General features: G+C 42.6%; 1 protein-coding gene across 1 annotated transcript in view; it reads right to left on the bottom strand.

Moving 5' to 3' along the window:
* The window catches only part of CACNB4 (calcium voltage-gated channel auxiliary subunit beta 4), a 93,134-nt gene that overhangs the window by 23,036 nt on the left and 42,172 nt on the right, over positions 1 to 27,926 (bottom strand). Inside the window, exons 2-7 of the mRNA XM_040441350.1 lie at positions 18,208 to 18,327; positions 13,681 to 13,803; positions 8,332 to 8,462; positions 7,077 to 7,153; positions 270 to 289; positions 106 to 186 (exon numbers count right to left, since the gene is read on the bottom strand). Coding sequence (XP_040297284.1) covers positions 106 to 186; positions 270 to 289; positions 7,077 to 7,153; positions 8,332 to 8,462; positions 13,681 to 13,803; positions 18,208 to 18,327 — 552 coding nt within the window. The remainder of the gene's footprint in view (positions 1 to 105; positions 187 to 269; positions 290 to 7,076; positions 7,154 to 8,331; positions 8,463 to 13,680; positions 13,804 to 18,207; positions 18,328 to 27,926) is intronic.

Here is a 27,926-nt window from a genome sequence, read left to right as displayed (position 1 = left end):
GCTGAATGTGTATGGTTTCACCTCCGTGAAGATCGTTCATATCCCATCCCTGTCCAAATTCATCAAACCCTGTGGTCAATGACATTGGGTGCCCGGTCGACATACCTCATAGCCTTTAAGTGATGGACCCACTAACACGACAGGCCTCATGGATGGCACAACATCGTAAGGCGCAACATGTTCAGTCTGGAAACACAAGAATATGTCATTAATGACTGTGCAGCTGGCACTCAGAGGACGAGCTGCGAGAGGCAGTCAAAACAACTCACCACTTTCTGCTTCGGCTTGGCTAGAAAACAAAGAGAATACAATCAAATCCATGTACAGAGAGCTTTTGAATGGAACGCATGTGCCGTTGTATCGAGAAGAAACGTTATCATGGTGCCGATAAATTCCGAAATAACCACCAAAGAATGTATAATTCATGGGCAAAATTTTTAATAATAATAATCGCAATGTAGTGCAAAATAATATTCCCTTCACTCAAATTGTGAACACCCCCGTATTATTATGGAGAACCTCAATAATTGTGTTACCATGATTACTGCCATGCCAGTGTGTCCCCATTAACAGGGCTAGCTGAAGTGCCCCCAAAAAACTGTGCAAATCAGAGTGCTCCCATGTATAGCGCCAGCTAGAGTGTCTCCATCGATTGTGCGGCCACATTTCTACCAGAAATAGTGCCACCGAGAGTGCTTACATGAACAGCATCAGCCCACATGTGTCACGGCTGTGTCATGGTCTGGTGGTAGTGGACCGTGACACTTGTGCCGTGCATGCTTGTTGCCGGTGGCAACGTGTTGTTTTAGCATGTGTGGTCACTTCCCCTTTTAGTCTGGTGTTCCTTTCCATTTTGGTGTGTACGGGGTTAACGTGTGTGCAAGGTGGAGTTGGGAGTGGCCTCATGGCTCTTCTTATGTTGGAGTTGTGAGCCTGAGGTCAGTTTTTTGTCTGCCTTTGTAGGAGAAGGAGCTTTGCTCCTCTCTGGATGTTTCACCTGTCCGTGTGTGCCTCCTTGTGGAACATCAAGGTCTTTAGCGATGTCTCCCTATGTTCTTCTCCTTGTTCCCTACCTTACCTGTTGTTATGTTTGGTGTGGGATTGTTTTGGGGATTTTTTGTTATGTCTAGTTTGGTGTTCTATGGTGTAATGCCCAGCATGGTTGCTAGACATCCCCTTGTTTGTCTGTGCCTCCGGAAGGGGGTCTCAGGGTTCCCCGGAGGGGGAACCACTAGTCAATGTGTAACTCTGGTGGGGCCTCCATGCATCCTATCCGCATGGGGCTCCAGGCAGTTTCTGGTTTGCTGGATTCCATGTTTGTGTTTTGTGCTGTGTCCTGTGAGGTGAATGGGTTCCAGTACATCTGCATGGGGTCCAGTCGTCGTGGTTGCAGCGGCAGATAAGTGCATGTTGTTCGGGGCTCTTACCTGACGATCCAGTAGCTGTGCACTGTTTGTCCCTTACCTGGCAGCTAGGCCAGTGAGACTCCTGTTCATCCATGTCTGGGATAAACAGGTCGTCTCATCCCCTTTCTCTATTTGAGGGATTATCAGGGCGACTCAGGGTCCTAGGTTTCCTGGGTATGAGCCTTCCTACTATCCAGGTCCGCTCATACAGTGAGGAGTTAGGGTGAGGATTAGGGATGCAATAGGAGGTGACCAGCTCTTATCCCAGCCTCTGGCCTAGTTGCTTTCCCACATTCCCTACATTGTACGGTGGGGTGTTTCCCCCACTCCTCACCGTGACAACATGACCGAGGACAACTAGAGTGCTCACATGAATGGTGCTTGCCAGAGTGCCCCATATGAATAACATCAGCCCCCATGAATAGGGGCAACTAGAGTGCCCCATTGAGGAGTACCGGCCAATATACCTATGAATAGTGATAGATACAGTGTTCCCTAACAATAGTTGCAGCCACAGTGCCCACATAAATAGTGCCACCCAGAGTGCCCACTTGAACAGTTTTACCCAGAGTGTCCCCTATAAATTATCTAATTTTATATTAATAGTGACAACTACTTTGTGCACATATGAAAGGTTCTTCTATCTGGAGCTGGAGTGCCCTCTATAAGTAGTGACAACTATATGCTCTCTATGCATAGTGACAGCCACAGTGGCCGAATAAATAGTGCCATCCTGCGTGCCTACTTGAACAGTTCCACCCAGAGTGCCGCCTATAAGTAATATCTGTTTACATGAATAGCGACTACTATTGAGTGCACATATGAATAGGGTCTCCTATCTGGGGCAAATGAATACTGCCAGCTGAAGTGTCCCCTATATATAGTGACAACTATATGCTCTCTACAAATAATGACACCCACAATGCCTACATAAATAGCGCCACCCAGAGTGCCCCCTATAAGTAATATCTGTTTATATTAATAGCGACAACTATTGAGTGCAACTATACATAGTATCTCCTATTGTGGGCAAATGAATACTGCCAGCTGGAGTGCCCCCTATAAATAGTGACAAGTATATGCTCTCTATGAAGAATAACACCCATAGTGCATACATAAATAGTGCCATCCAGGGTGCTCACTTGAACAGTACCGCTCAAAGTGCCCCCTATAAGTAATATCTGTTTACACGAATAGCGACCACTATTGAGTGCATATATGAATAGTGTCTCCTATCTGGGGCAAATGAATACTGCCAGCTGGAGTGCCCCCTAAAAATAATGTCAACTATGTGCTCTCTATAATACAGTCCTGATCAAAAGTTTAAGACCACTTGAAAAATGGCAAAAAAAATCATATTTAGCATGGCTGGATCTTAACAAGGTTCCAAGTAGAGCTTCAGCATGCAACAAGAAGAAATGGGAGTGAGACAAAACATTTTTTGAGCATTCAATTTAATGAAAACAACGAATAAACTGAAACAGGCTGTTTTTCAGCTGATCAAGAGTTTAGGACCACACCTCCAAAAAAAAACGAAACCCCCCCAAAACAGAAATCCAACTTCCAAACATGAACTCAGTAATGAGTAGCTCCGCTTTTATTGTTGATCACTTCCAAAATTCGTTTCGGCATGCTTGATGCAAGTGTTTCCATGAGGTGAGTGGGAACATTTCTCCAAGTGGTGAAGACGGCCGCACGAAGGCCATCTACTGTCTGGAACTGTTGTCCATTTTTGTAAACTTCCCTTGCCATCCATCCCCAAAGGTTCTCAACTGGATTTAGATCAGGGGAACACGCAGGATGGGCCAAAAGAGTGATGTTATTCTCCTGGAAGAAGTTCCTTGTCCTGCGGGCATTGTGTACTGTAGCGTTGTCCTGTTGAAAAACCCAGTCGTTACCACACAGACGAGGGCCCTCAGTCATGAGGAATGCTCTCTGCAAAATCTGGACATAGCCAGCGGCCATTTGACGCCCCTGCACTTCCTGAAGCTCCATTGTTCCACTGAAGGAAAAAGCACCCCAGACCATTATGGCGCCCCCTCCACTGTGGCGCGTAGAAAACATCTCAGGTGGGATCTGCTTGTCATGCCAGTAACGTTGGAAACCATCAGGACCATCAAGGTTACATTTTTTCTCATCAGAGAATAAAACTTTCTTCCACCTTTGAATGTCCCATGTTTGGTGGTCTCTTGCAAAGTCCAAACGAGCAGTTCTGTGGCGTTCAAGGAGACGAGGTCTTTGAAGACGTTTTTTGTTTTTGAAGCCCTTCAGTCTCAGATGCCGTCTGATGGTTATGGGGCTACAGTCAGCACCAGTAAGGGCCTTAATTTGGGTCGAGGATCGTCCAGTGTCTTGACGGACAGCCAATTGGATCCTCCGGCTCAGAGCTGATGACATTTTTTTGGGTCTTCCACTTGACTTTTTTGTCCCATAACCCTCAGGATCATTTAAGAAATTCCAAATGACTGTCTTACTGCGTCCCACCTCAGCAGCGATGGCGCGCTGTGAGAGACCCTGCTTATGCAGTTCAACAACCCGACCACGTTCAAAAAGGGAGAGTTTTTTTCCCTTTGCCATCACAACGTGTGACTACCTGACAGAAAATGACAATGAATCCACATCTTTGCACAGATTTGGCCTTTTAAAGGCATGTGGTCCTAAACTTTTGATCAGCTGAAAAACAGCCTGTTTCAGTTTATTCATTGTTTTCATTAAATTGAATGCTCAAAAAATGTTTTGTCTCACTCCCATTTCTTCTTGTTGCATGTTGAAGCTCTACTTGGAACCTTGTTAAAATCCAACAATGTAAAATATGATTTTTTGCCATTTTTCAAGTGGTCTTAAACTTTTGATCAGGACTGTAGTGACAGCTGCAGTGCTGAATTGACTAATGGTAGTCATAGTGCTGAAATGAAACGTTCCAACCAGAGTTCCCCCATGAATACTGCCAGCCATAGTGATCCGAGAAAAAATAGAGCCATCCAGAGTACCCCCATTAAATGTTAGTGTGTTTAAGTAGAAAATGTGAGCTTGCCTTTTCCTCCCCCCATTCTCTGTTCTCCAGCAGAAAGTGAATGGGACGCAAGCAAGCAGAGGTCAGTACAGGAGAGTATTATTAATCCAATGGGAGTGATCAGCGACTGCTCCGGCAGGTCACCTGCCGATTTAGGTTTTGGGCATGGTATGCCAGATATCGAGGAAAATAAAGATTAAGCAATTGAATATCAAAATGCGCAATCTGTTTGTACTCAGGGAAGATAAGCCTCCTCCAAAGGTGTCTGGCAGCACCTTACTACCCTCTCCTCATACAGAAAACATGTACGTGAACTACGCTATGTAAGGTAAATGACCAGCTTAAAAAAAATAATAATAAAAAAAATGCTGAATTGAATTTTTAACAACTTGTCTAAACTGAAGAACTGATTCTAGAAGGAATGCTCTTACAATTACAATCTGTGTTTCCTTAGTCTCATTCAAATGAATCTGAGTAAGCTGCAATACCAGAATCAGCCACTGGGCAAGAGTGATGCTACTTCGGAAAAAAAATTAAATCTGATCTTTTTGTAATGTCATTCAATCCTTTTAAAAAAAACTGCTTCTCCACTGACGCCAAGTGTGTTCTTTTTGTCTAAATTTGGTCATGATAAAAGTAGCACTAAGTGGTGGCCCAAGGAACTATAGAGAACTGTGTAACATTTCTGCGGTATCTGATTTTCCTACAGGTCCATACTCTTGGCTGGAGCATTTAGTGGTTGCTTTGATGTCAGTGCTTCTGACTTTCTAATATTAGTATGCAGCTCCACGGTCCCATTATGCGTGTTGACAGGCTACTGCAGATAACCGGTTTTCTCCCATCACCATCCTCCGATATGTCCTTATTCTGAGGATCCATCACCTTGCAGCTCTGTTTATATGCACGCATAATCCTAATTGTTATTTATTTCAGAGGAACCCAAGCCTTAGAGTTATGGTAAATTTGCCATCCCAGTTATTTTGCCAAAATTAGTATTTTCGACCCACCAGTGGGAATGATGCCAACTTCCCATCCTCCAGTTATGCTGATCATGTGCATGTCACACTTTAATTTCATTGTAAGCTTAGTTTTAAGGTCTAATAGTAGTTTGTGGATCCACCCATAAAGATAAACCCTAGTGATAGCTTCAAGTTGGATTTTGTAAAAGGGCCCATTGTAGTGTAAAAACATAGGCCAGACAGAGAATATTTAGTTCTTTAGCAATGGCAGCTGTGTCCAGTGGTTGAGGCATAATAATGACATTGTATGGCAGCAGAATTCAGGGGGAAGCTTTCAGACCACCATTTCCTCCTATGGACAATCTCAGGATTTGGTAGTCTGAGGGCATTGTGGACATTACTTATTGTAAAACCATTCTAAAGAAAGGATTCGATCGGTTATCTGTAGCACCAATGGCAGTACTCCTACTGGACAGCTGTTTAAGGATTCATGTTGTCTTGCCTGTAACATCATGGACTGTTTCAATAAGGTTGCTTTCTGTCGCATGTGATAAGTATAAGGATTTAACCTCATAAATTTCACCAGTTGACTAATGTTAGTGTGTAGCATAATAGTTTGTAATAGTAGTAAAAATAATGGGACTAGTCAGCCATTAGAAACTATTCTCAGCTTTGCTGTGTAGACTGGGGCAGGGTCAGCAAAGTCCTCGCATTAGCATTAAAAGACAGGATAGACAGAGTCATCTCATTATGATTTAATAAGAGATAACAGCTGTAGTGTACCTTTATAGAACTGGATAAGGCAATTAGAGATAAGACATTGTATACTGCTCCACTGTCATGCCATTATCTTTAGGAGAGGGACCATAATCCATCTCTTCCAAAAGACTTTATTGGTCTATTGAAAAATCTCTGACTATTAACTCTCATTCATGTGATCTGCCATAAAACACCACGACCTGCTGCACCGGCCATTCAGACAATGCAGGATGGAAGTCTGGGCCTCCAAAATCATGTCGAGAAGTTCTTCATTTGCGAATAAAAAATGAATAGCTAGAACATTAAAAAAAATAATAATTCTACAATAAAATAATAAATTATCAATTAAATTTACTTGATATAAGAACACAGAGAAGAGGCAAAAAAATTGCTAGTAAAAGTGTCAGCTGTATAAAAAATGAACTTGAAATTGTACATCAGTCCATTAATAAGACACCAATAATATGACAAATAGCCCTAAAGCGTTTACATTGATTGATATCGGATGGCAGATCATTTCAGAAATATACTATGCCAGTGATGGCGAACCTTTTACAGACCGAGTGTCCAAACTGCAACCCAAAACCACACATATTTATCGCAAAGTGCCAACATGGCAATTTAACCTGAATACTACAGTCCAATACACTACATCTTCCATGTACTTTATCATTTAGCTATAATAGCCTGCCTACTTTCAATGCCTGTGCCGTTCATAGTGCGCGCTGCGCTCATGAATGGCAGGAAAAGTCTAAGGCATATTGGTACACCATATAGACTATTTCCAGGGTGCGGGTGCCCACAGAGAGGGCTCTGAGTGCCACCTCTGGCACCCATGCCATTGGTTCGCCACCATTGTATTATGCCATGTAAGACACCTTCAAACAAAACCTTATATCACCCAGTGTCTACCAGAGAGAAAAGCAAATGGATCCTCACCAGCAGATGGTGGGGTTGCACGAAATGTTCCCGTTACCATTTCTCCAAGGCTTGAGGAAGAAGTGCCACTTGGTTTACTGCAGAAATAAATTGCACAATGAATCAGACAACTATGCGCTGTAGACCAATAATTTACTACAGTCAACATCTATGGAAAGTGATGAGCAATTACAGTAGAGAAATATTTTGCTTTACTTATTTTATGCTAATTTCATGTTACATGACGTTTTCTTCTCCAGTCAAGTCTAAGGATCCATTCCCACAACTGCGTCCATTTTGCATGCCGCATCGTGGTGCAGACCCATTGACTTTAATAGGTCCGCTATCTGAAAAGTAGGACGTGTCTTATCTTTTACAGCACGGCCGCATAAACCTGGAGGCACACTGAAGCCCTTCCAGCCCCACCGCAAAACATAAAGACGTCCTATTCTTCGCCACATCTTGCTGATTGCAGACCCATTGAAGTCAATGGGTCTGCACCTCGATGCAGTGTGCACATGGCCGGTATCCATGTTTTCTGGATCTGCGGCCCGCAAAATGGACACCTTTATGAGAATAGACCCTAAAGCCCAGACTTCTGCTGGTTTCTATATACTAGATTGCAGGGAAATCGCAATTGCAAATCCTCAGCAAATCCATTCCTTGTGGACATACCCCTACGGAGGAAACTAGCACTACACTAGCGCTGTGGCCCCTTCATACTCAGGATAGTCTTGTTTTTTTGTTGGATGATATGTACATTTTTTACATACAACTTAGGCACTATTCATATTGCATTTTTTTCCCTTTAATCAAAGGTATACATCAGGAGCATTCTCCGGCATGTTCTGAAACGCTGCGTCATATGTCACTGTATAGATCGCCCATTGGCTCCCAATGTAAAACAACATGTACCACACAGTAAACAAAAAGGTATACTAGCTCAACATATGCCATAAGGTACGTTGGCGGGCAAAGGTACTTAAAATCCACCTGTAGAACGACACAAAAACACAAACCAAATGTAAGGGATAATTTATTGAAACTTCTACAGGCAGACAACGCGTTTCGGAGTTCAAAGGACTCCTTTTTCAAGTCTAATGGTATACTTGCATATCAGCATCAAAAAACCTGCACGTGTGACCGTACTTTAACAGTGGTGTTTATAGGGCAGCATCTAAGGCGCTAAAGAGTGCTGGAAGGCAGCAGTTTGACCAATTAAGGTCCTGTTTTGGATTCTTCTGGATAATCGCAATTTATGAAAGCCTGGACTTACCTTGTATGAAATCGTCCTCTCTTCTGTTCTTGCTGTATCCTGATATTCTCCAATCTCAGCGGACTTGGAATGAAGCCGATCTCGCAACCTTCTTTGACTAACCTCCCAATCCACCAGTCATTGTTATATTTCTGAAGTCCACAAACATTCATCTTACAATATATAAATGAACATTGCCAAAAACTCTTACATTTTTTGCAAAAATCCATCTCATGCTAGTATTTTTTCTCAGCCAGCAGAGTTTTTCTGTAATCTTGAGCCGTACAGTCACCATATCATATGGTGGCATGTAGGAGGGTTGTATAAAGCACTTCTGTAGAGGGTTACTGTTTGGCCCTGTTGCGTTGGCCACTCCATTTAGTCAACCTGTTGGACTGTTACGGGACAATTGCTATACCTTTAAGTGCTTGCTATCTACATGCCAACATCTCCCTGCAGTTATCTGTGCTGCGTAACTTTCAGTAATGATATGCCATGTTACCTAATGTGATGTGTCACATGTGCTGTGTGGATCTCATACTGTTGAGAAACACCAGCTGGGGTACTACAAGGTAAGGTACGGCACTTAGAGAAGGTAAAACGCCCTGTGTGTCTGAACATATAGAGTAGCTGTTAAATACTAGGAAATGCCGCAGACAACCTGCGGCAACCTATCACCACTCTGGGAGTGACATATAGGATGGACAGAGACCTTTTAAATATGTGACTTGACTCACTTAATTTATTCAGGTTCTTAAGTTGTATTGAGAGGACTGAGAGAACATGGCAGAGAGATGATAAATAACAAATCTCTGCAGACTTTATGCGAGTAGCAGGCAGGAGAATGAAGAGTGAGCTGGGAAGCTGCAACTGGAAACAAAGCCAGCAATATTCTAGCTGGTAGCTAGCTAGCAGTGGAGGTGATTGGTAATTAGGTATTAGAGTTCAACACCTCAGGCCCACAGAGCAGCTAAACATTACAGAGGAATTGAGGATGAAGCTGGGGGGTAGAATGAAGCCACCTAATATGTGCATCCTGGGAACAGCGAAGACCTATATAATAGGCCTGTGACCAAAACCAGCAAGCCTATAAAAAACTCTGTACAAGAGTCTGTGTGTAGTGTATAAAACTATGCAGATTGGTTGGACCTGCGCCCAACCTAGAGTTGGGGGCTGCAATACTATTCAGGGTCAAAAAAATTCTGTTTGTTAGGTCTGACCTACTTACAGTCACAAAATTGATTTTATGAGATTCCAGAGTATCTTTACTAGAATATTGGAATTTCATTGGTTGGGGAATTAATACAATTTTATCTATATATCTGGCATTATGTAACTGAGAAGATTTGAAACAAGAAAAAAATAACCAAAACCACCAAAGGAAGGTGTCCGGCGCCACGCACCTCTATAGATATCAGCTAAAAAGAACTAGGTTCAGCGTATAGTCACTAGTACAAAATACATATATAAATAAAATGTAGGATGCGTACCGACACCTTAGATATAAGGCCTCGTCATAGATTATCCGTAGAAATTAACAGCATAAATAGCGGAACTTACTTCACCAGGGAGGAATCCAATAGGATAAGCTCAAGACACCCATTGGATTTACCCCCCTCGTCTGGATCACCCGTAGAGTCACAGGATGAAAACAGCAGGTCCACACTCGGATCTTCTTGAAACTTCCTTTATTCAAAATACAGGCAAAATGATGAGCTCAAAGCGTTTCGGGGTCTTCCAAACACCCCTTCCTCAGGAGCAAAGGAAAGTAGTACAGTTGCTTCCTATATATAGGAGAAACTTTACAAACAAATCCACGCTTAGAATAACGTCACTTCCGGTTCCTGCATGGACCGGAAGTGGCGATGCGTTCCACAGTGAAACGCAATGGATCGACTTCAAAAATGGCTGTATAATAACCCCGTCTTATGAAAAACTTTTAGCAAGGTCCCCTTAATAGTGTGCATTTGGGAAAGAAAACATGCTTACAGCACGAAGGTCAACTCTATTTGTGGTGGCCTGCCGGCCGTCACTTCCGGTATCGGACTAAATAGGAAGTGCCCATGCGTTCCACAGTGGAACGCATCCGATGCGATAACACTCAATTGGCGCTCCTATGGAGAGCTTCAGATGGGATTTTCGACCCATCATGTTCATATTAATAAGTTAAAGGGCCGGTCAACAGGGTCTTATAAATTTCTTGACGGTATTATATAGAAAAAATGGGGGGCCTTAGATTACATAATCCGGATGCCCCTGATATCCACTAGAGGGCTTCAGTTACTGCTAGCTATGTACAAAAGAACGGGAAAAGCAGAAAGAGATGGAAAAGAAAAAATTTTAGGAAAATTCTGAATTTCTAAAAAATATACATATAAATGTAGATATAAATATAACAGGGCTGGGTGGTATAACCTTAAATGAATCGCACAATGAATTCTTCTAGGGAAAATATAGATATAGGGATGTATATGTATAGGTGTATAAATAAAAGGGCTGTCGACACATGTACAGAAAAATAATATATATATATATCTATGGAACTAAGGGTAATCCTAATCTAGAATAACAGAGACCTATTATATAGAGGTTGAGGTCTATTAGAATATACCGTAAGTATTTTCTGGCATAAATACATATTCTCCAATAAAAATTGGTGAAAAAATTGGGGAAAAATATAAATATATATAAAAAGACATTCATAAATGGGGGCGCATATGTTGCAAAAGGCCAAAATAAATAAATAAATATATATATATACAGTACAGACCAAAAGTTTGGACACACCTTCTCATTCAAAGAGTTTTCTTTATTTTCATGACTATGAAGGCATCAAAACTATGAATTAACACATGTGGAATTATATACATAACAAACAAGTGTGAAACAACTGAAAATATGTCATATTCTAGGTTCTTCAAAGTAGCCACCTTTTGCTTTGATTACTGCTTTGCACACTCTTGGCATTCTCTTGATGAGCTTCAAGAGGTAGTCCCCTGAAATGGTTTTCACTTCACAGGTGTGCCCTGTCAGGTTTAATAAGTGGGATTTCTTGCCTTATAAATGGGGTTGGGACCATCAGTTGCGTTGAGGAGAAGTCAGGTGGATACACAGCTGATAGTCCTACTGAATAGACTGTTAGAATTTGTATTATGGCAAGAAAAAAGCAGCTAAGTAAAGAAAAACGAGTGGCCATCATTACTTTAAGAAATGAAGGTCAGTCAGTCAGCCGAAAAATTGGGAAAACTTTGAAAGTAAGGGCTATTTGACCATGAAGGAGAGTGATGGGGTGCTGCGCCAGATGACCTGGCCTCCACAGTCACCGGACCTGAACACAATCGAGATGGTTTGGGGTGAGCTGGACCGCAGAGTGAAGGCAAAAGGGCCAACAAGTGCTAAGCATCTCTGGGAACTCATTCAAGACTGTTGGAAGACCATTTCAGGGAACTACCTCTTGAAGCTCATCAAGAGAATGCCAAGAGTGTGCAAAGCAGTAATCAAAGCAAAAGGTGGCTACTTTGAAGAACCTAGAATATGACATATTTTCAGTTGTTTCACACTTGTTTGTTATGTATATAATTCCACATGTGTTAATTCATAGTTTTGATGCCTTCATAGTCATGAAAATAAAGAAAACTCTTTGAATGAGAAGGTGTGTCCAAACTTTTGGTCTGTACTGTATATATATATAATTTTTCTGTACATGTGTCCACAGCCCTTTTATTTATACACCTATACATATACATCCCTATATCTATATTTTCCCTAGAAGAATTCATTGTGCGATTCATTTAAGGTTATACCACCCAGCCCTGTTATATTTATATCTACATTTATATGTAAATTTTTTTGAAATTCAGAATATTCAAAAAATGTAATCTTTTCCATCTCTTTCTGCTTTTCCCCTTCTTTTGTACATAGCTAGCAGTAACGGATGCCCTCTAGTGGATATCAGGGGTATCCGGATTATGTAATCTAAGGCCCCCCATTTTTTCTATATAATACCGTCAAGAAATTTATAAGACCCTGTTGACCGGCCCTTTAACTTATTAATATGAACATGATGGGTCGAAAATTCCATCTGAAACTCTCCATAGGAGCGCCAATTGAGTGTTATCGCATCGGATGCGTTCCACTGTGGAACGCATGGGCACTTCCTATTTAGTCCGATACCGGAAGTGACGGCCGGCAGGCCGCCACAAATAGAGTTGACCTTCGTGCTGTAAGCATGTTTTCTTTCCCAAATGCACACTATTAAGGGGACCTTGCTAAAGGTTCTTCTTAAGACGGGGTTATTATACGGCCATTTTTGAAGTCGATCCATTGCGTTCCACTGTGGAACGCATCGCCACTTCCGGTCCATGCAGGAACCGGAAGTGACGTTATTCTAAGCGTGGATTTGTTTGTAAAGTTTCTCCTATATATAGGAAGCAACTGTACTACTTTATATCATTGCTCCTTAGGAAGGGGTGTTTGGAAGACCCCGAAACGCGTTGAGCTCATCATTTTGCCTGTATTTTGAATAAAGGAAGTTTCAAGAAGATCCGAGTGTGGACCTGCTGTTTTCATCCTGTGACTCTACGGGTGATCCAGGCGAGGGGGGTAAATCCAATGGGTGTCTTGAGTTTATCCTATTGGATTCCTCCCTGGGGAAGTAAGTTCCGCTATTTATGCTGTTAATTTTACGGATAATCTATGACGAGGCCTTATATCTAAGGTGTCGGTACGCATCCTACATTTTATTTATATATGTATTTTGTACTAGTGACTATACGCTGAACCTAGTTCTTTTTAGCTGATATCTATAGAGGTGTGTGGCGCCGGACACCTTCCTTTGGTGGTTTTGGTTATTTTTTCTTGTTTCAAATCTTACCATTAATTGTGACAGTATCTATACTTCACAATAACCTACACTGGCAGCCTGCTCCATTCCTCTGTTCCCAATCTCTCTTCTCTATCATAGATTTTTTCCTAAACCTAGTTCGATCTCTGGCGCCCTCCTGTGCCTCTCATTCACGATCCCCTTGGAGGTGTATACCAAAGGGGTAATCTGGTTGATTGACACACTCTAGTTTTTTTCCTTTCTCTTCTGTACTACATTATGTAACTGAGGCATTTGTGAAGGAGTTCAGATATTGGTATGTATTTCCAGAAATATTTCATTGGCAGTTTTAAGGCTCTGCAGTAGATCAGGAGGAAGTAATAATATATTGTTGGCAAAGGCTTTTGTGCTGAAGAGGTTAATCAAATCCTTCCTCCGGAGATCTGGCAGCTGGTCAGTTTTCCTTTTAGCCTTAACAAGCTGCGGTCTGACCGCTGATGTTATATTAGCTGGTGACAGGTGGTAAGAGAAATCCATCCCAGATTTACCTCTTTAATGTGTAAAAAATCCTTGGCATCGAAAGAAATAGCAGTGCCCGGTACAGGGACATCTTCATCCAGAGCCCCGCAGTAACTCACATTCGTCCTCACAGCAAATGCCACTGGCTTGGTCTAAAGACACAAAGACCCATCATGAATATGCATATAAATCTTACTATCCTATTAAATAGTCAATATTAACTTGACCAACTCCAGCATATGCTGCCAGGTTACTAGAATCAAATCCGTTCTTATGGAATTGCAGATGTAGCAGAGCTGAGTTTGGTACTGAACTGGTTCTTTTGTGCTCTGTGACAGAAGGCTGTACATACCATACAGGTAAACCATGCTTTTGCTAGGAGCCCAAAGGAGAAGGGGTTCCCCCAACTTTGATTTCCTAATGGAAACTGACTCAAGGTTCATCCTCATTATGGGCAGTGGAACAGGAGTCAACATCTGGTGATTTGCATTCTTCAAAGTAAACTTTACATGAAGAAATCAGTAATCTTAGTAACAGTTCCTCGAGCATGAAATAGAGCAGAGCACTGCATGGAAGAAGCTGTTGACTGGTTCCAATAGAAACCTCTGAACTGTGAATGCAGCTCTGCAGTATAATACAGGCTCAGGATCCACACATGATATGTAATGCAACATATTTACAAAGTTACTCAACTTTCTAAGTACATTCATTCTATATATAAACTGTTAAAGGGTTTCAGAGGTGACAATATGCTTAAACCTTGTGTGAAGTGTTCTTGCCTCCACCAGTAGTCTACAACTGGAGTGGGGGGAGTAACTGGGTGGAGTGGCTTGAGTAACTGTTGTGTGGTTTAAAGGGACTCTGTCACCACTTTCTAACCCCCCCTTTTCAAAGTATTGTTATCTGCATGGCGCCCCTGTGATTATAAATGTGTTGTTAGAAGTTAAATTCGCCGTCTCCTTTTGATAAAAAGAGCTTTTATCTAACCTGTCAATCTTCTTGATAAGGTGCCCAGGGCGTTTCTTTTCGTCTCAATCTGCCGCCCGCCGCCGCCACCGTTGGTGCCCAGCTCCTCCCCTCATGCTTTCAGCGCCGCCTGAATGTAATCAAATACGCCTCCGGCTCTCTCTCAGTGCCCCCTCCTCCTTTTCAAAGATCCCGCGCGTGCGCACAGGGCTGTGCCTGATGCGCCCGTGCGGACATTTACAATCAGCCTCATTGAGCGAAGTGCGCATGCGCGCACTTCGCTCAACCTCCTCATCAGACGAGCACTGCAGCCGGCTGGCTGCAGTGCTCGTCTGATGAGGAGGTTGAGCGAAGTGCGCGCATGCGCACTTCGCTCAATGAGGCTGATTGTAAATGTCCGCACGGGCGCATCAGGCACAGCCCTGTGCGCACGCGCGGGATCTTTGAAAAGGAGGAGGGGGCACTGAGAGAGAGCCGGAGGCGTATTTGATTACATTCAGGCGGCGCTGAAAGCATGAGGGGAGGAGCTGGGCACCAACGGTGGCGGCGGCGGGCGGCAGATTGAGACGAAAAGAAACGCCCTGGGCACCTTATCAAGAAGATTGACAGGTTAGATAAAAGCTCTTTTTATCAAAAGGAGACGGCGAATTTAACTTCTAACAACACATTTATAATCACAGGGGCGCCATGCAGATAACAATACTTTGAAAAGGGGGGGTTAGAAAGTGGTGACAGAGTCCCTTTAAGTAGGTGGAGTAACTGTGGAAAGGTTGGACTGGGCAGAGTAACTTTATGGAGTGGGCAGAGTAACTGTGTGGAGTGTTTGGAGTGAGTAAAGATAGTAAACATTACACTAACCAATTGATTGAACAAATTTAAAAAGTGCACATGGCAAGCTTGATAGAGTGAGAAATGCATTTCAACTTTTATTAATTTAAATAGCACATTTAATTGCAATGTTGTTGCCCAAAGTGCTTTACAGTTACATTAAAACATACATTTATAAAAACATTAGCAGCCAATTTGTGTAGGTGGGCTTGAAAATGAGGGAGTGGTGACAGTTTAGAAATCATGTCCTGATTTTTCAGCTCACACTCTAGCTTTTGTCACTCTGCTGGCTGCTCACACACCTGGGTTCCTATGGCAACTCACTCTACAGCAAGGGCAGAGAAGAGCAGTTAAAAACAAACTGCTCCAACTTGCTCACTTCACTGGGGTTTGCCATCTTCAAACGGTTGTAGTTTAAAAATTATAAATCCTACAACAAAGAGACCTAGACCTACATTTTGATGCATAGTATGTCTCTGAAATATTAAAAATGAAGGCACATTTACAGTTTAGAAATTGCCCTTCAAATTTGAGGTGGCTAGAGTGGAGTTTCAATGAATGTCAATGGGTGGCGTGAGTTGCAAACAAATGGTCATATTGTGAAAACCATCAGCACTATGGCTTAGCCGTGGACATTGTTAGTGGCAGCAGGAATAGCTGAACGTTTTGATATAAGATTTGTGTAGGTGGGCTTGTAAATGAGGGAGTGGTGGCAGTTTAGAAATCAAGTCCTGATTTGTCAGCTCTCACTCTAGTTTTGAACATTCCGCCATTCATTCCTATAGGACCAATTTCGCCACAAAAACGCCAATATTTTGTGAACCATTTGGCAAAACGTTCCACAAAGTAATAGCACACCAATCGGGAACAATCTGCACGTTTCGGTATATTACTGTCTATGTAGTGTAAAAACTGTGGGAGGAGTTAGGGTGGTAAATTTGCCTATAATAATAAGAATATATATATGAGATAACAGTAAGTAGTCTTGCCATGCAAGAACACTTAATTAAAAGAGAAACACATTGTAACCCCATACCCATATATTTTCTGCAAATAGAGACCTGGCCCCTTGTAAAAATGCTATTCAGCAAATTATAGTCAGAGGCACCTTCATGCAATTTTGCTTGAGTTTTGTAAGAAAGGCATGAACACTAGAGAACTGGCAGTAACAGACTGTGATAAGGAAGTGATGTGATAACATGAAGAAAAGTTCCTGTATTCCAAATGAGGGACAATAGAGGATGTACAGGGGGAGAGATGCCACTAGCAGGCTTTGATTGGTAAGTGGAGCGATAACATGAAGAAACGTTGCTGTCAAACGTTGGGTCAATGGAGGATGTACAGGGGGAGAGATGTCAGTAACATGCTTTGATTGGTAAGAGGGGCAATAACATGAAGAAAAGTTCCTGCATTTCCCTCAGGGGCCACTGGTGGATATACAGGGAGACATTTGACAGTAACAGACTAGTAAGAGTGGTGATAACAGAAATATTCCTGTATACACCATTGGGGTCAATGGAGGCTGCACAGGAGAGGAGATGCCAGTAACAGGCTTTAATTGGTAAGGCTGAGTTCACACTTCAGTTACTTGATCAGTTATTTTGATCAGTTACTGTGAGCCAAAAACAGGTGTGGGTCAAAAACACAATAGGTGGAATCCTTTAAATTACACTTGATCTCTGTGTACGCTTCACTACTGGTTTTGGCTCACAATAACTGATGGCAATAACTGATCAAATAACTGAAGTGTCAACTTGGCCTAAGAGGGGCGATAACATGAAAACAAGTTCCTGTATCTGCCTCAGGGGCCACTGGTGGGTATACAGGAAGACATATGACAATAACAAGATTTGACTAGTAAGAGGGGTGATAAGAAATAAATATTCCTGTATACTCCTTTGAGGGTCAATGGAAGCTGTACGGGGGAGAGATGTCAGTAGTATTAGTAACAGACTTTGGATTGATAAAAGGGGTGATAACATGAAGAAATGTTCCTGTATACCTCAACGGGGTCAATGGAGGCTGTACAGAAGGAGAGATGTCAGTAGTATTAGTAACAGACTTTGGTGGCTTAGTGGTTAGCACTCCCAATCTAACCAACGACAGCATCTGCATGGAGTTTGTATGTCCTCCCCTTGTTTGCATGGGTTTGCTCCCACAAAGACATACCTTAGGGCAGCGAGAGATAATAAAAGTAAAGTGCTGCGGAATATGTCAGCGCTATATAAGCGAGTAAAATCAATAAATAAAAATGATCTTCCCAGCAACCATCTGTAGTATTAGGAGGGATGGATGCAGCAAGTCTCTCTGGAGCACACCCCCAGCAGAAACAGTCTAGTGTAGTTGCTCCCCCTATTGCGAATAGATGAGACTCCCCTCTCTAATAAGAGTCAGGTATTATTATATAATGTAGTTTATATTAATAACAGATTATAATTATTACATTCGAGGATGCCCCCATTGCAGGTACTATGGGGACTGAAGGAAGGACCGCTTAGGATGACTAGTGTGAACTCCTTCCTGGATCAAGAAGCGGGATTGTGTTGGTGTCAGTCAGTACTGGGAAATGTAGACTGTTTATGTTATAGGGTCCGTTTTTCTCAACATTTATTAAATGACTTGGTTTATATGATGGCTATGGCACAATTACTGCCCATTATATTAAGTCCACATGACGTTATTATTTGTAGCTATGTATTTGGCATAATTGATGTCGGGTGCAGTATCTTTTCTATCACTTTTCACCTCCTGATATGTCTTACTTTGGCTCTCTCAAGTTGTACTGCAGCTTGCTGTTCTCTCTCTTGGCGTATTGCTTCTCTGTCTTCTTCCAGAGAGGCATCAGAATCGGATGGTCTGCTAGTGTAAGAATCTGCTGATCCCTAGGAGACAGAGAACAGGAATTAGGTCACATGCAATGCACAGAGGAATATATGGGGTATATTGAAGCAAAAACACCTGGATTAGCTGCTGTCTCTTTTGAAGGTTTCCAATCAAGTCCCCCCTCAATTACCCAAAATGTTCTTAACATCCCTTCAAAGATCCAGTATTGTCAGGTGTCAGAGGCATCCTATGGCATGGATCCACTCAGGGGTGCACCTAGCATTTCTGCTGCCTGAGGCGAAAACTGAAACAGCGCCCCCTCCCCAATGCCAGTTTCTTAACCTAACCTCTTCCCTTCAGCCCATGGCCCTTCGGCCCCTACCTGGTGCTGCCTGAGGCGATCGCCTCACCTGGCCTCATTGGTGATGCACCCCTGGATCCAAAACATTATGATGATTTATAATGCTGTGTGTTCCTGCCTGATCTCAACTCCTATGACTTGCACTCACATAATGCCGTCAGTACAAATCATTAGTGTTATGATTGGGCAGAGACACACAGCATTATAAATCATTATAATGCCGTGGATCCATGTCATAGGACCAGCATTCAGGATGGGCAATACCTCAGACATATTTCTTGCACTGAATACACGCTCGTGTGAAATTGGCCAATGCCTAAGACTACACCCAGGCTTTTTGTAGTGCTACAAGATTGGTTTTAAAGGGCATCTGTCAGCAGTTTTGTACCTATGAAACTGGCCGACCTGTTACATGTGCGCTTAGCAGCTGAAAGCATCTGTGTTAGTCCCATGTTCATATGTGCCCGCACTGCTGAGAAAAATTAAGCTTTAATATATGCAAATTTGTCTCTAAGAGCAACGGGGGCGTTGCTGTTACACTTAGAGGCTCTGCTCTCTGTGCAACTGCCGTGTCCTCTGTACTTCAATTGAATTAAAGTGCAGAGGGCATGGCAGTTGCAGAGAGAGCAGAGCCTCTAAGTGTACTGGCAACGCCCCTGTTTCTCCTAGAGGATTATTTGCATATATTAAAACTTCACTTTTCTCAGCAATTCGAGCACATATGAACATGGGACCAACACAGATGCTTTTGGCTGCCAAGCGCACATGTAACAGGTCAGCCAGTGTCATAGGTACAAATCTGCCGGCAGATGCCCTTTAACTATTAAGTGACATGCAATTTAAAGAGCACCTTTCACTAGAATAAAACATCTAAACTAACTATACAGACATGAGCGGCGCCCAGGGATCCCCCTGCACTTACTGTTATCCCCGGGCGCCGCTCCGTTCTCCGGTTATAGCCTCCGGTATCTTCATAGTTAGGCTCCACCCAGGGGAACCTGCCGGGGTCTCCTTCTCACATGCTGTAGCGCTGGCCAATCGCAGCGCTCAGCTCATAGCCTGAGAGAGAAAAAAGCCTCTCAGGCTATGAGCTGAGCGCTGCGATTGGCCAGTGCTACAGCATAGGAGAAAGAGACGCCGTCAGGTTCCCCTGGGTGGAGCCTAACTATGAAGATACCGGAGGCTATAACCGGAGAACGGAGCGGCGCCCGGGGATAACAGTAAGTGCAGGGGGATCCCTGGGCGCCGCTCTACATGTCTGTATAGTTAGTTTAGATGTTTTATTCTAGTGAAAGGTCCTCTTTAATGTCTTCCCTTGGACAGCAGCTATAGCTAAATACAAACCGGATTCCAAAAAAGTTGGGACACTAAACAAATTGTGAATAAAAACTGAATGCAATGATGTGGAGATGGCAAATGTCAATATTTTATTTGTAATAGAACGTAGATGACAGATCAAACGTTTAATCCGAGTAAATCTATCATTTTAAAGGAAAAATACGTTGATTTAAAATTTCACGGTGTCAACAAATCCCCAAAAAGTTGGGACAAGTAGCAATAAGAAGCTGGAAAAAGTAAATTTGAGCATAACGAAGAGCTGGAAGAGCAATTAACACTAATTAGGTCAATTGGCAACATGATTGGGTATAAAAAGAGCTTCTCAGAGTGGCAGTGTCTCTCAGAAGCCAAGATGGGTAGAGGATCACCAATTCCCACAATGTTGCGCAGAAAGATAGTGGAGCAATATCAGAAAGGTGTTACCCAGCGAAAAATTGCAAAGACTTTGCATCTATCATCATCAACTGTACATAACATCATCCGAAGATTCAGAGAATCTGGAACAATCTCTGTGCGTAAGGGTCAAGGCCGTAAAACCATACTGGATGCCCGTGATCTCCGGGCCCTTAAACGACACTGCACCACAAACAGGAATGCTACTGTAAAGGAAATCACAGAATGGGCTCAGGAATACTTCCAGAAACCATTGTCAGTGAACACAATCCACCGTGCCATCCGCCGTTGCCAGCTGAAACTCTACAGTGCAAAGAAGAAGCCATTTCTAAGCAAGATCCACAAGCTCAGGCGTTTTCACTGGGCCAGGGATAATTTAAAATGGAGTGTGGCAAAATGGAAGACTGTTCTGTGGTCAGACGAGTCACGATTCGAAGTTCTTTTTGGAAATCTGGGACGCCATGTCATCCGGACCAAAGAGGACAAGGACAACCCAAGTTGTTATCAACGCTCAGTTCAGAAGCCTGCATCTCTGATGGTATGGGGTTGCATGAGTGCGTGTGGCATGGGCAGCTTGCATGTCTGGAAAGGCACCATCAATGCAGAAAAATATATTCAGGTTCTAGAACAACATATGCTCCCATCCAGACGTCATCTCTTTCAGGGAAGACCCTGCATTTTTCAACAAGATAATGCCAGACCACATTCTGCATCAATCACAACATCATGGCTGCGTAGGAGAAGGATCCGGGTACTGAAATGGCCAGTCTGCAGTCCAGATCTTTCACCTATAGAGAACATTTGGCGCATCATAAAGAGGAAGGTGCAACAAAGAAGGCCCAAGACGATTGAACAGTTAGAGGCCTGTATTAGACAAGAACGGGAGAGCATTCCTATTTCTAAACTTGAGAAACTGGTTTCCTCGGTCCCCAGACGTCTGTTGAGTGTTGTAAGAAGAAGGGGAGATGCCACACAGTGGTGAAAATGGCCTTGTCCCAACTTTTTGGGGATTTGTTGACACCATGAAATTCTGATTCAACATATTTTTCCCTTAAAATGGTACATTTTCTCAGTTTAAACTTTTGTTCCGTGATTTATGTTCTATTCTGAATAAAATATTAGAAGTTGGCACCTCCACATCATTGCATTCAGTTTTTATTCACGATTTGTATAGTGTCCCAACTTTTTTGGAATCCGGTTTGTAGTTGGAATAAAGTCTATGTGCATCCTCCGCCTAAGGCTAGGGCTACAAGTAGACTTTTTGTAACACTTTTCATTGATTTTCACTGCACAACTGCCTGCAGTGCACAAGATTGCATAAAGGTCAGTTTACTGTTTTAGACTGCAGCCAACATATTCCACAGCGCTTTACAGTTCAGGAATACAAACAGTCATAAATGACATAGCAACAGAAATTTCAATAATTACAACAAAAAGAATGAGGGTGCTGCTCGCAACAGTTTACAATCTATGAGGATCAATGAAAAGTGCTACAAAAACTCTACTTTTAGCCCCAGCCTTATGGCTCATGCAAATAAACGTGTGCCGGCCGTGCCCGTATTGCAACCCGCAAACAGCGGGTCCACAATACGGAAGATACAGAGCAGTATGGAGCAGAAGTCCACGAAAGCACTATGGAGCACTTCCTTGTCATTTCGGTCCGTGTCTCTGCACCGCAAAAAGAATAGAACTGACCCCTGAGGTACCTAACTAGTGACAGTGACCCAATCTGAGTGTGTACCTGTCACGGTCTCTCCCGTGACAGAGGTCCGAAGATCTAAGAGACTGGCTGCACGTGATGTGATCTGACAGCCTCTTTGGTTTCACTTATTTCTGTGTTGTTGCTGGTTATGACCACACCTCTCGTCTCAGGTGTAGCTTAAGTGGTCATTCCAACTCCTCTATTTAGTCTGGTCTCACCCATCATGCTATGCGGTTGATAGCTCCTTTCTGGTTGTGGAAGTGCTGGTGTTTGGTTCTCCACTGAGTTCCTGCTCTTCCGCGTACTTTGGAGTTAAGTGTCTTTTTCCTATTTCTAGTTTGTTGTGTTTCCCTATCTTTTGGTATTAGGCCTGAGGGAGTCTCCTGTTCCTTCATCTGGGAAGAATAGGTAATCTTTTGTCCTGACACTATTTCCAGGGCCCTTTAGGGTCAGATAGGGCTTTAGGTTCCTGCGTATGAACATTCCTACCATCGAAGTCTGTTCATACTGATAGTAGATAAAATAGGGAGGGGGGGTAGGGTGTGAAGACACTCCCAATCTCCCTCCAAATAGACCCTGGAAAAGCAGCAATCCAAACAAGGGGAGATGGGAAAGGGGGGTGGGGGGTTGGGCTAGGTAACAAGTGATAGTAGGATATATTGTGGAAAATATAGGGCAATAAAAAACAATAAAAAAAACTGTGGTGTGGATTAAAATCAATGGGTGAAGAACAGGATGGAAGGAAATAAATAAAAAAAAAAAAAAAAAATATATATATACACTGCGTGCAGACTTATTAGGCAAATGAGTATTTTGACCACATCATCCTCTTTATGCATGTTGTCTTACTCCAAGCTGTATAGGCACGAAAGCCTACTACCAATTAAGCATATTAGGTGATGTGCATCTCTGTAATGAGAAGGGGTGTGGTCTAATGACATCAACACCCTATATTAGGTGTGCATAATTATTAGGCAACTTCCTTTCCTTTGGCAAAATGGGTCAAAAGAAGGACTTGACAGGCTCAGAAAAGTCAAAAATAGTGAGATATCTTGCAGAGGGATGCAGCACTCTTAAAATTGCAAAGCTTCTGAAGCGTGATCATCGAACAATCAAGCGTTTCATTCAAAATAGTCAACAGGGTCGCAAGAAGCGTGTGGAAAAACCAAGGCGCAAAATAACTGCCCATGAACTGAGAAAAGTCAAGTGTGCAGCTGCCAAGATGCCACTTGCCACCAGTTTGGCCATATTTCAGAGCTACAACATCACTGGAGTGCCCAAAAGCACAAGGTGTGCAATACTCAGAGACATGGCCAAGGTAAGAAAGGCTGAAAGACGACCACCACTGAACAAGACACACAAGCTGAAACGTCAAGACTGGGCCAAGAAATATCTCAAGACTGATTTTTCTAAGGTTTTATGGACTGATGAAATGAGAGTGAGTCTTGATGGGCCAGATGGATGGGCCCGTGGCTGGATTGGTAAAGGGCAGAGAGCTCCAGTCTGACTCAGACGCCAGCAAGGTGGAGGTAGAGTACTGGTTTGGGCTGGTATCATCAAAGATGAGCTTGTGGGGCCTTTTCGGGTTGAGGATGGAGTCAAGCTCAACTCCCAGTCCTACTGCCAGTTTCTGGAAGACACCTTCTTCAAGCAGTGGTACAGGAAGAAGTCTGCATCCTTCAAGAAAAACATGATTTTCATGCAGGACAATGCTCCATCACACGCGTCCAAGTCCTCCACAGCGTGGCTGGCAAGAAAGGGTATAGAAGAAGAAAATCTAATGACATGGCCTCCTTGTTCACCTGATCTGAACCCCATTGAGAACCTGTGGTCCATCATCAAATGTGAGATTTACAAGGAGGGAAAACAGTACACCTCTCTGAACAATGTCTGGGAGGCTGTGGTTGCTGCTGCATGCAATGTTGATGGTGAACAGATCAAAACACTGACAGAATCCATGGATGGCAGGCTTTTGAGCGTCCTTGCAAAGAAAGGTGGCTATATTGGTCACTGATTTGTTTTTGTTTTGTTTTTGAATGTCAGAAATGTATATTTGTGAATGTTGAGATGTTATATTGGTTTCACTGGTAAAAATAAATAATTGAAATGGGTATATATTTGTTTTTTGTTAAGTTGCCTAATAATTATGCACAGTAATAGTCACCCGCACACACAGATATCCCCCTAAAATAGCTAAAACTAAAAACTACTTCTAAAAATATTCAGCTTTGATATTAATGAGTTTTTTGGGTTCATTGAGAACATGGTTGTTGTTCAATAATAAAATTAATCCTCAAAAATACAACTTGCCTAATAATTCTGCACTCCCTGTATATATATATATATATATATATATATATCCATGGAAAAGGTCTGGCAGCCCTCCCTTTAAAACTTTTGCAGGTATAGGGTGCCCGCGGTGATCCCTCGATTCAGGACGGGAGACAAACAATGAAAGTCCGCAGCACTCCTTCAAAGATAAAATGTGCTCTTTATTCACACATATCAAGTAACAACGTTTCGGTTCTCTCCCACTTGACTTGAGAAAGGTTCTGTGAGAGAACCGAAACGTTGTCACTTGATATGTGTGAATAAAGAGCACATTTTATCTTTGAAGGAGTGCTGTGGACTTTCATTGTCTATATATACAGTACAGACCAAAAGTTTGGACACCTTCTCATTCAAAGAGTTTTCTTTATTTTCATGACTATGAAACTTGTAGATTCACACTGAAGGCATCAAAACTATGAATTAACACATGTGGAATTATATACATAACAAACAAGTGTGAAACAACTGAAAATATGTCATATTCTAGGTTCTTCAAAGTAGCCACCTTTTGCTTTGATTACTGCTTTGCACACTCTTGCCATTCTCTTGATGAGCTTCAAGAGGTAGTCCCCTGAAATGGTTTTCACTTCACAGGTGTGCCCTGTCAGGTTTAATAAGTGGTATTTATTGCCTTATAAATGGGGTTGGGACCATCAGTTGCGTTGAGAAGTCAGGTGGATACACAGCTGATAGTCCTACTGAATAGACCAGGCATGCTCAACCTGCGGCCCTCCAGCTGTTGTAAAACTACAACTCCCACAATGCCCTGCTGTAGGCTGATAGCTGAAGGCTGTTCAGGCAGGCTGGGAGTTGTAGTTTTGCAACAGCTGGAGGGCCGCAGGTTGAGCATGCCTGGAATAGACTGTTAGAATTTGTATTATGGCAAGAAAAAAGCAGCTAAGTAAAGAAAATCGAGTGGCCATCATTACTTTAAGAAATGAAGGTCCCAAAAAATTGGGAAAACTTTGAAAGTAAGGGCTATTTGACCATGAAGGAGAGTGATGGGGTGCTGCGCCAGATGACCTGGCCTCCACAGTCACCGGACCTGAACCCAATCGAGATGGTTTGGGATGAGCTGGACCTCAGAGTGAAGGCAAAGGGGCCAACAAGTGCTAAGCATCTCTGGGAACTCCTTCAAGACTGTTGGAAGACCATTTCAGGGGACTACCTCTTGAAGCTCATCAAGAGAATGCCAAGAGTGTGCAAAGCAGTAATCAAAGCAAAAGGTGGCTACTTTGAAGAACCTAGAATATGACATATTTTCAGTTGTTTCACACTTGTTTGTTATGTATATAATTCCACATGTGTTAATTCATAGTTTTGATGCCTTCATAGTCATGAAAATAAAGAAAACTCTTTGAATGAGAAGGTGTGTCCAAACTTTTGGTCTGTACTGTATATATATATATATATATATATATATATATATATAAATGTATATGACTTAGAATCACTTAAAATTGGTGTAGCGCTAAAAATTGGGGGAACCATCTTCACCAACACAACCTCCGCCCCGCTTGAACAGATCCAGCACACAAATCCTGAACACACTTATCTCCACCCCAGAACCTCCCCGGCTTCAATTCCCATCCCCCCCCTGAACAACTAGCACCACTCAAAATCACCAGTTCTTTCAGTCCGATCCCAAACCCCCAAAAAACATCGAATCCCGCCACAGAGGGTGCAGAGGAGGACAAAAGAAATACACAAATAAACAAAAAACACAAGGACCCCACCCCACCAAAAGAAGACCTTGATTCCCTAAAAAAATAGGCATATTCAATCCATCCCATTACACTCTAAAGACCAACTAAATCAAAATATTAAGCAAAGGACTAACCTTCTGCCTCACCAACAAACCAGACCTTTTCGAATTATTTGTTGATCTAAACCAGTTCACTAGAAAAATCACCCTCCAACGTCATTTTTCCATGAAAAACGCTGCAACTAATCCCACCCGACCAACCAACCAAGCACCACTCTTCACCACCACAACAACTGATCAGACAACTCCCCTTCCTCCCCCACACCTCGAGCCCAGGCACAATCAAGCCACCTCTAAAATGAAAATCCTCCTTCTATCCACTCGAAAGCAGAGGCCCACATCTCAAGAGTTTCTACAATATGGTCCTAGATGACCTGAAGGAAGCTTTCGCCATCCCCCAGTCCACTGACAAACAACCCACCACAAAGAAAAATAAAAAATCACCCCCCCTGACCAAGGGCACAATAATCTCAACCCGGACCTAAGAAAAGCTGTAAAAAGTCTAAAATGCAACAAAGACATCATAATAAAAAACGCAGACAAAGGCGGTGGCAGATTACGATAAAGAAGCCATGAGAATTCTATCGGACACCAACTATTACAAACCCCTCCCACAAGATTCCACAAAAGATTTCAAAACTAGACTACATAACCTGATAGACCATGGAGTCTCCTCCGGGGTCCTTGACAAAAAGCAAAACAACCACCTGAAAATACCACACCCCAATGTAGCACGGTTTTATTACCTTCCCAAAATACACAAATTCCTCACAAATCCACCTGGCAGACCCATCATTTCCGGTATAGACTCCCTAACATCAAACCTATCAGAATATATAGACGGCATCCTCCAAAGGTATGTCAATACCCTTCTCTCCTACCTAAAAGACTCATCTGACCTCATCCAAAACCTAGAGGGCATCTCCTGGCAGAGCAACTACATCTGAGCCACCTTAGACGTCACAGCTCTGTACAGCAACATCATACATTAGGTCTCAAGGCTACCCAACAATTTTTAGAAACTGACACCCTGATGCCCACCTCACAAAAAGAGTTCATCCTTGAATCCATTGATTTCATCCTACGTCACAACTACTTCTTATACAATAACAAATTTTATATTCAGGTAAAAGGAACAGCCATGGGCACTAAATTTGCACCATCATATGTCAACCTTTTCATGGGAGCTTTTGAATCCGAACTCAACATACGAAACCACCCCAATGTCGTTTTCTACAAAAGATACATCGACGATATCATTTTAATCTGTCAGGGAGACAACACCGACCTATGCACATACATCAAGACACTAAACCAAAATAAATGGAACCTACACTTAATTTCTGAGTCCCATCCCACAGAGGCCATTTTCTTCGACTTACACCTCATCAGCAGCAATAATACAATTTCCACACGTACACACTTCAAAAAAGTAGACGCTAACAGCTTCCTGGACTTCAAAAGCAGCCATTACCACAAATGGAAGCCCAACATACCGTTCAGTCAAATGAAGAGAATTAGACGCAACTGCACAGACAATACCACCATGGACCAACAACTAGATACCCTCAGTAAAAGATTCATTGACAAAGGTTACCCTCCCCAACTCATCAAAGACTCCAGAACCAGGATCTCACAAATTGATCAAAAAACGAGTTTACAACCAAAAAACACCACTCAGAACCCCAAAAAAACACAATTCACACCCGGTCTGTCCGGAAGTGCAAATGCTGCACATGATATATACATCAACAGATGAAAAAATTGC

Source organism: Bufo bufo, chromosome 7 (assembly GCF_905171765.1).
Source record: "Bufo bufo chromosome 7, aBufBuf1.1, whole genome shotgun sequence".
NCBI classification, from domain to species: domain Eukaryota; kingdom Metazoa; phylum Chordata; class Amphibia; order Anura; family Bufonidae; genus Bufo; species Bufo bufo.
The sequence above is the reverse complement of the archived record's forward strand: the minus strand, read 5'-3'. Positions and strand labels throughout refer to the sequence as shown.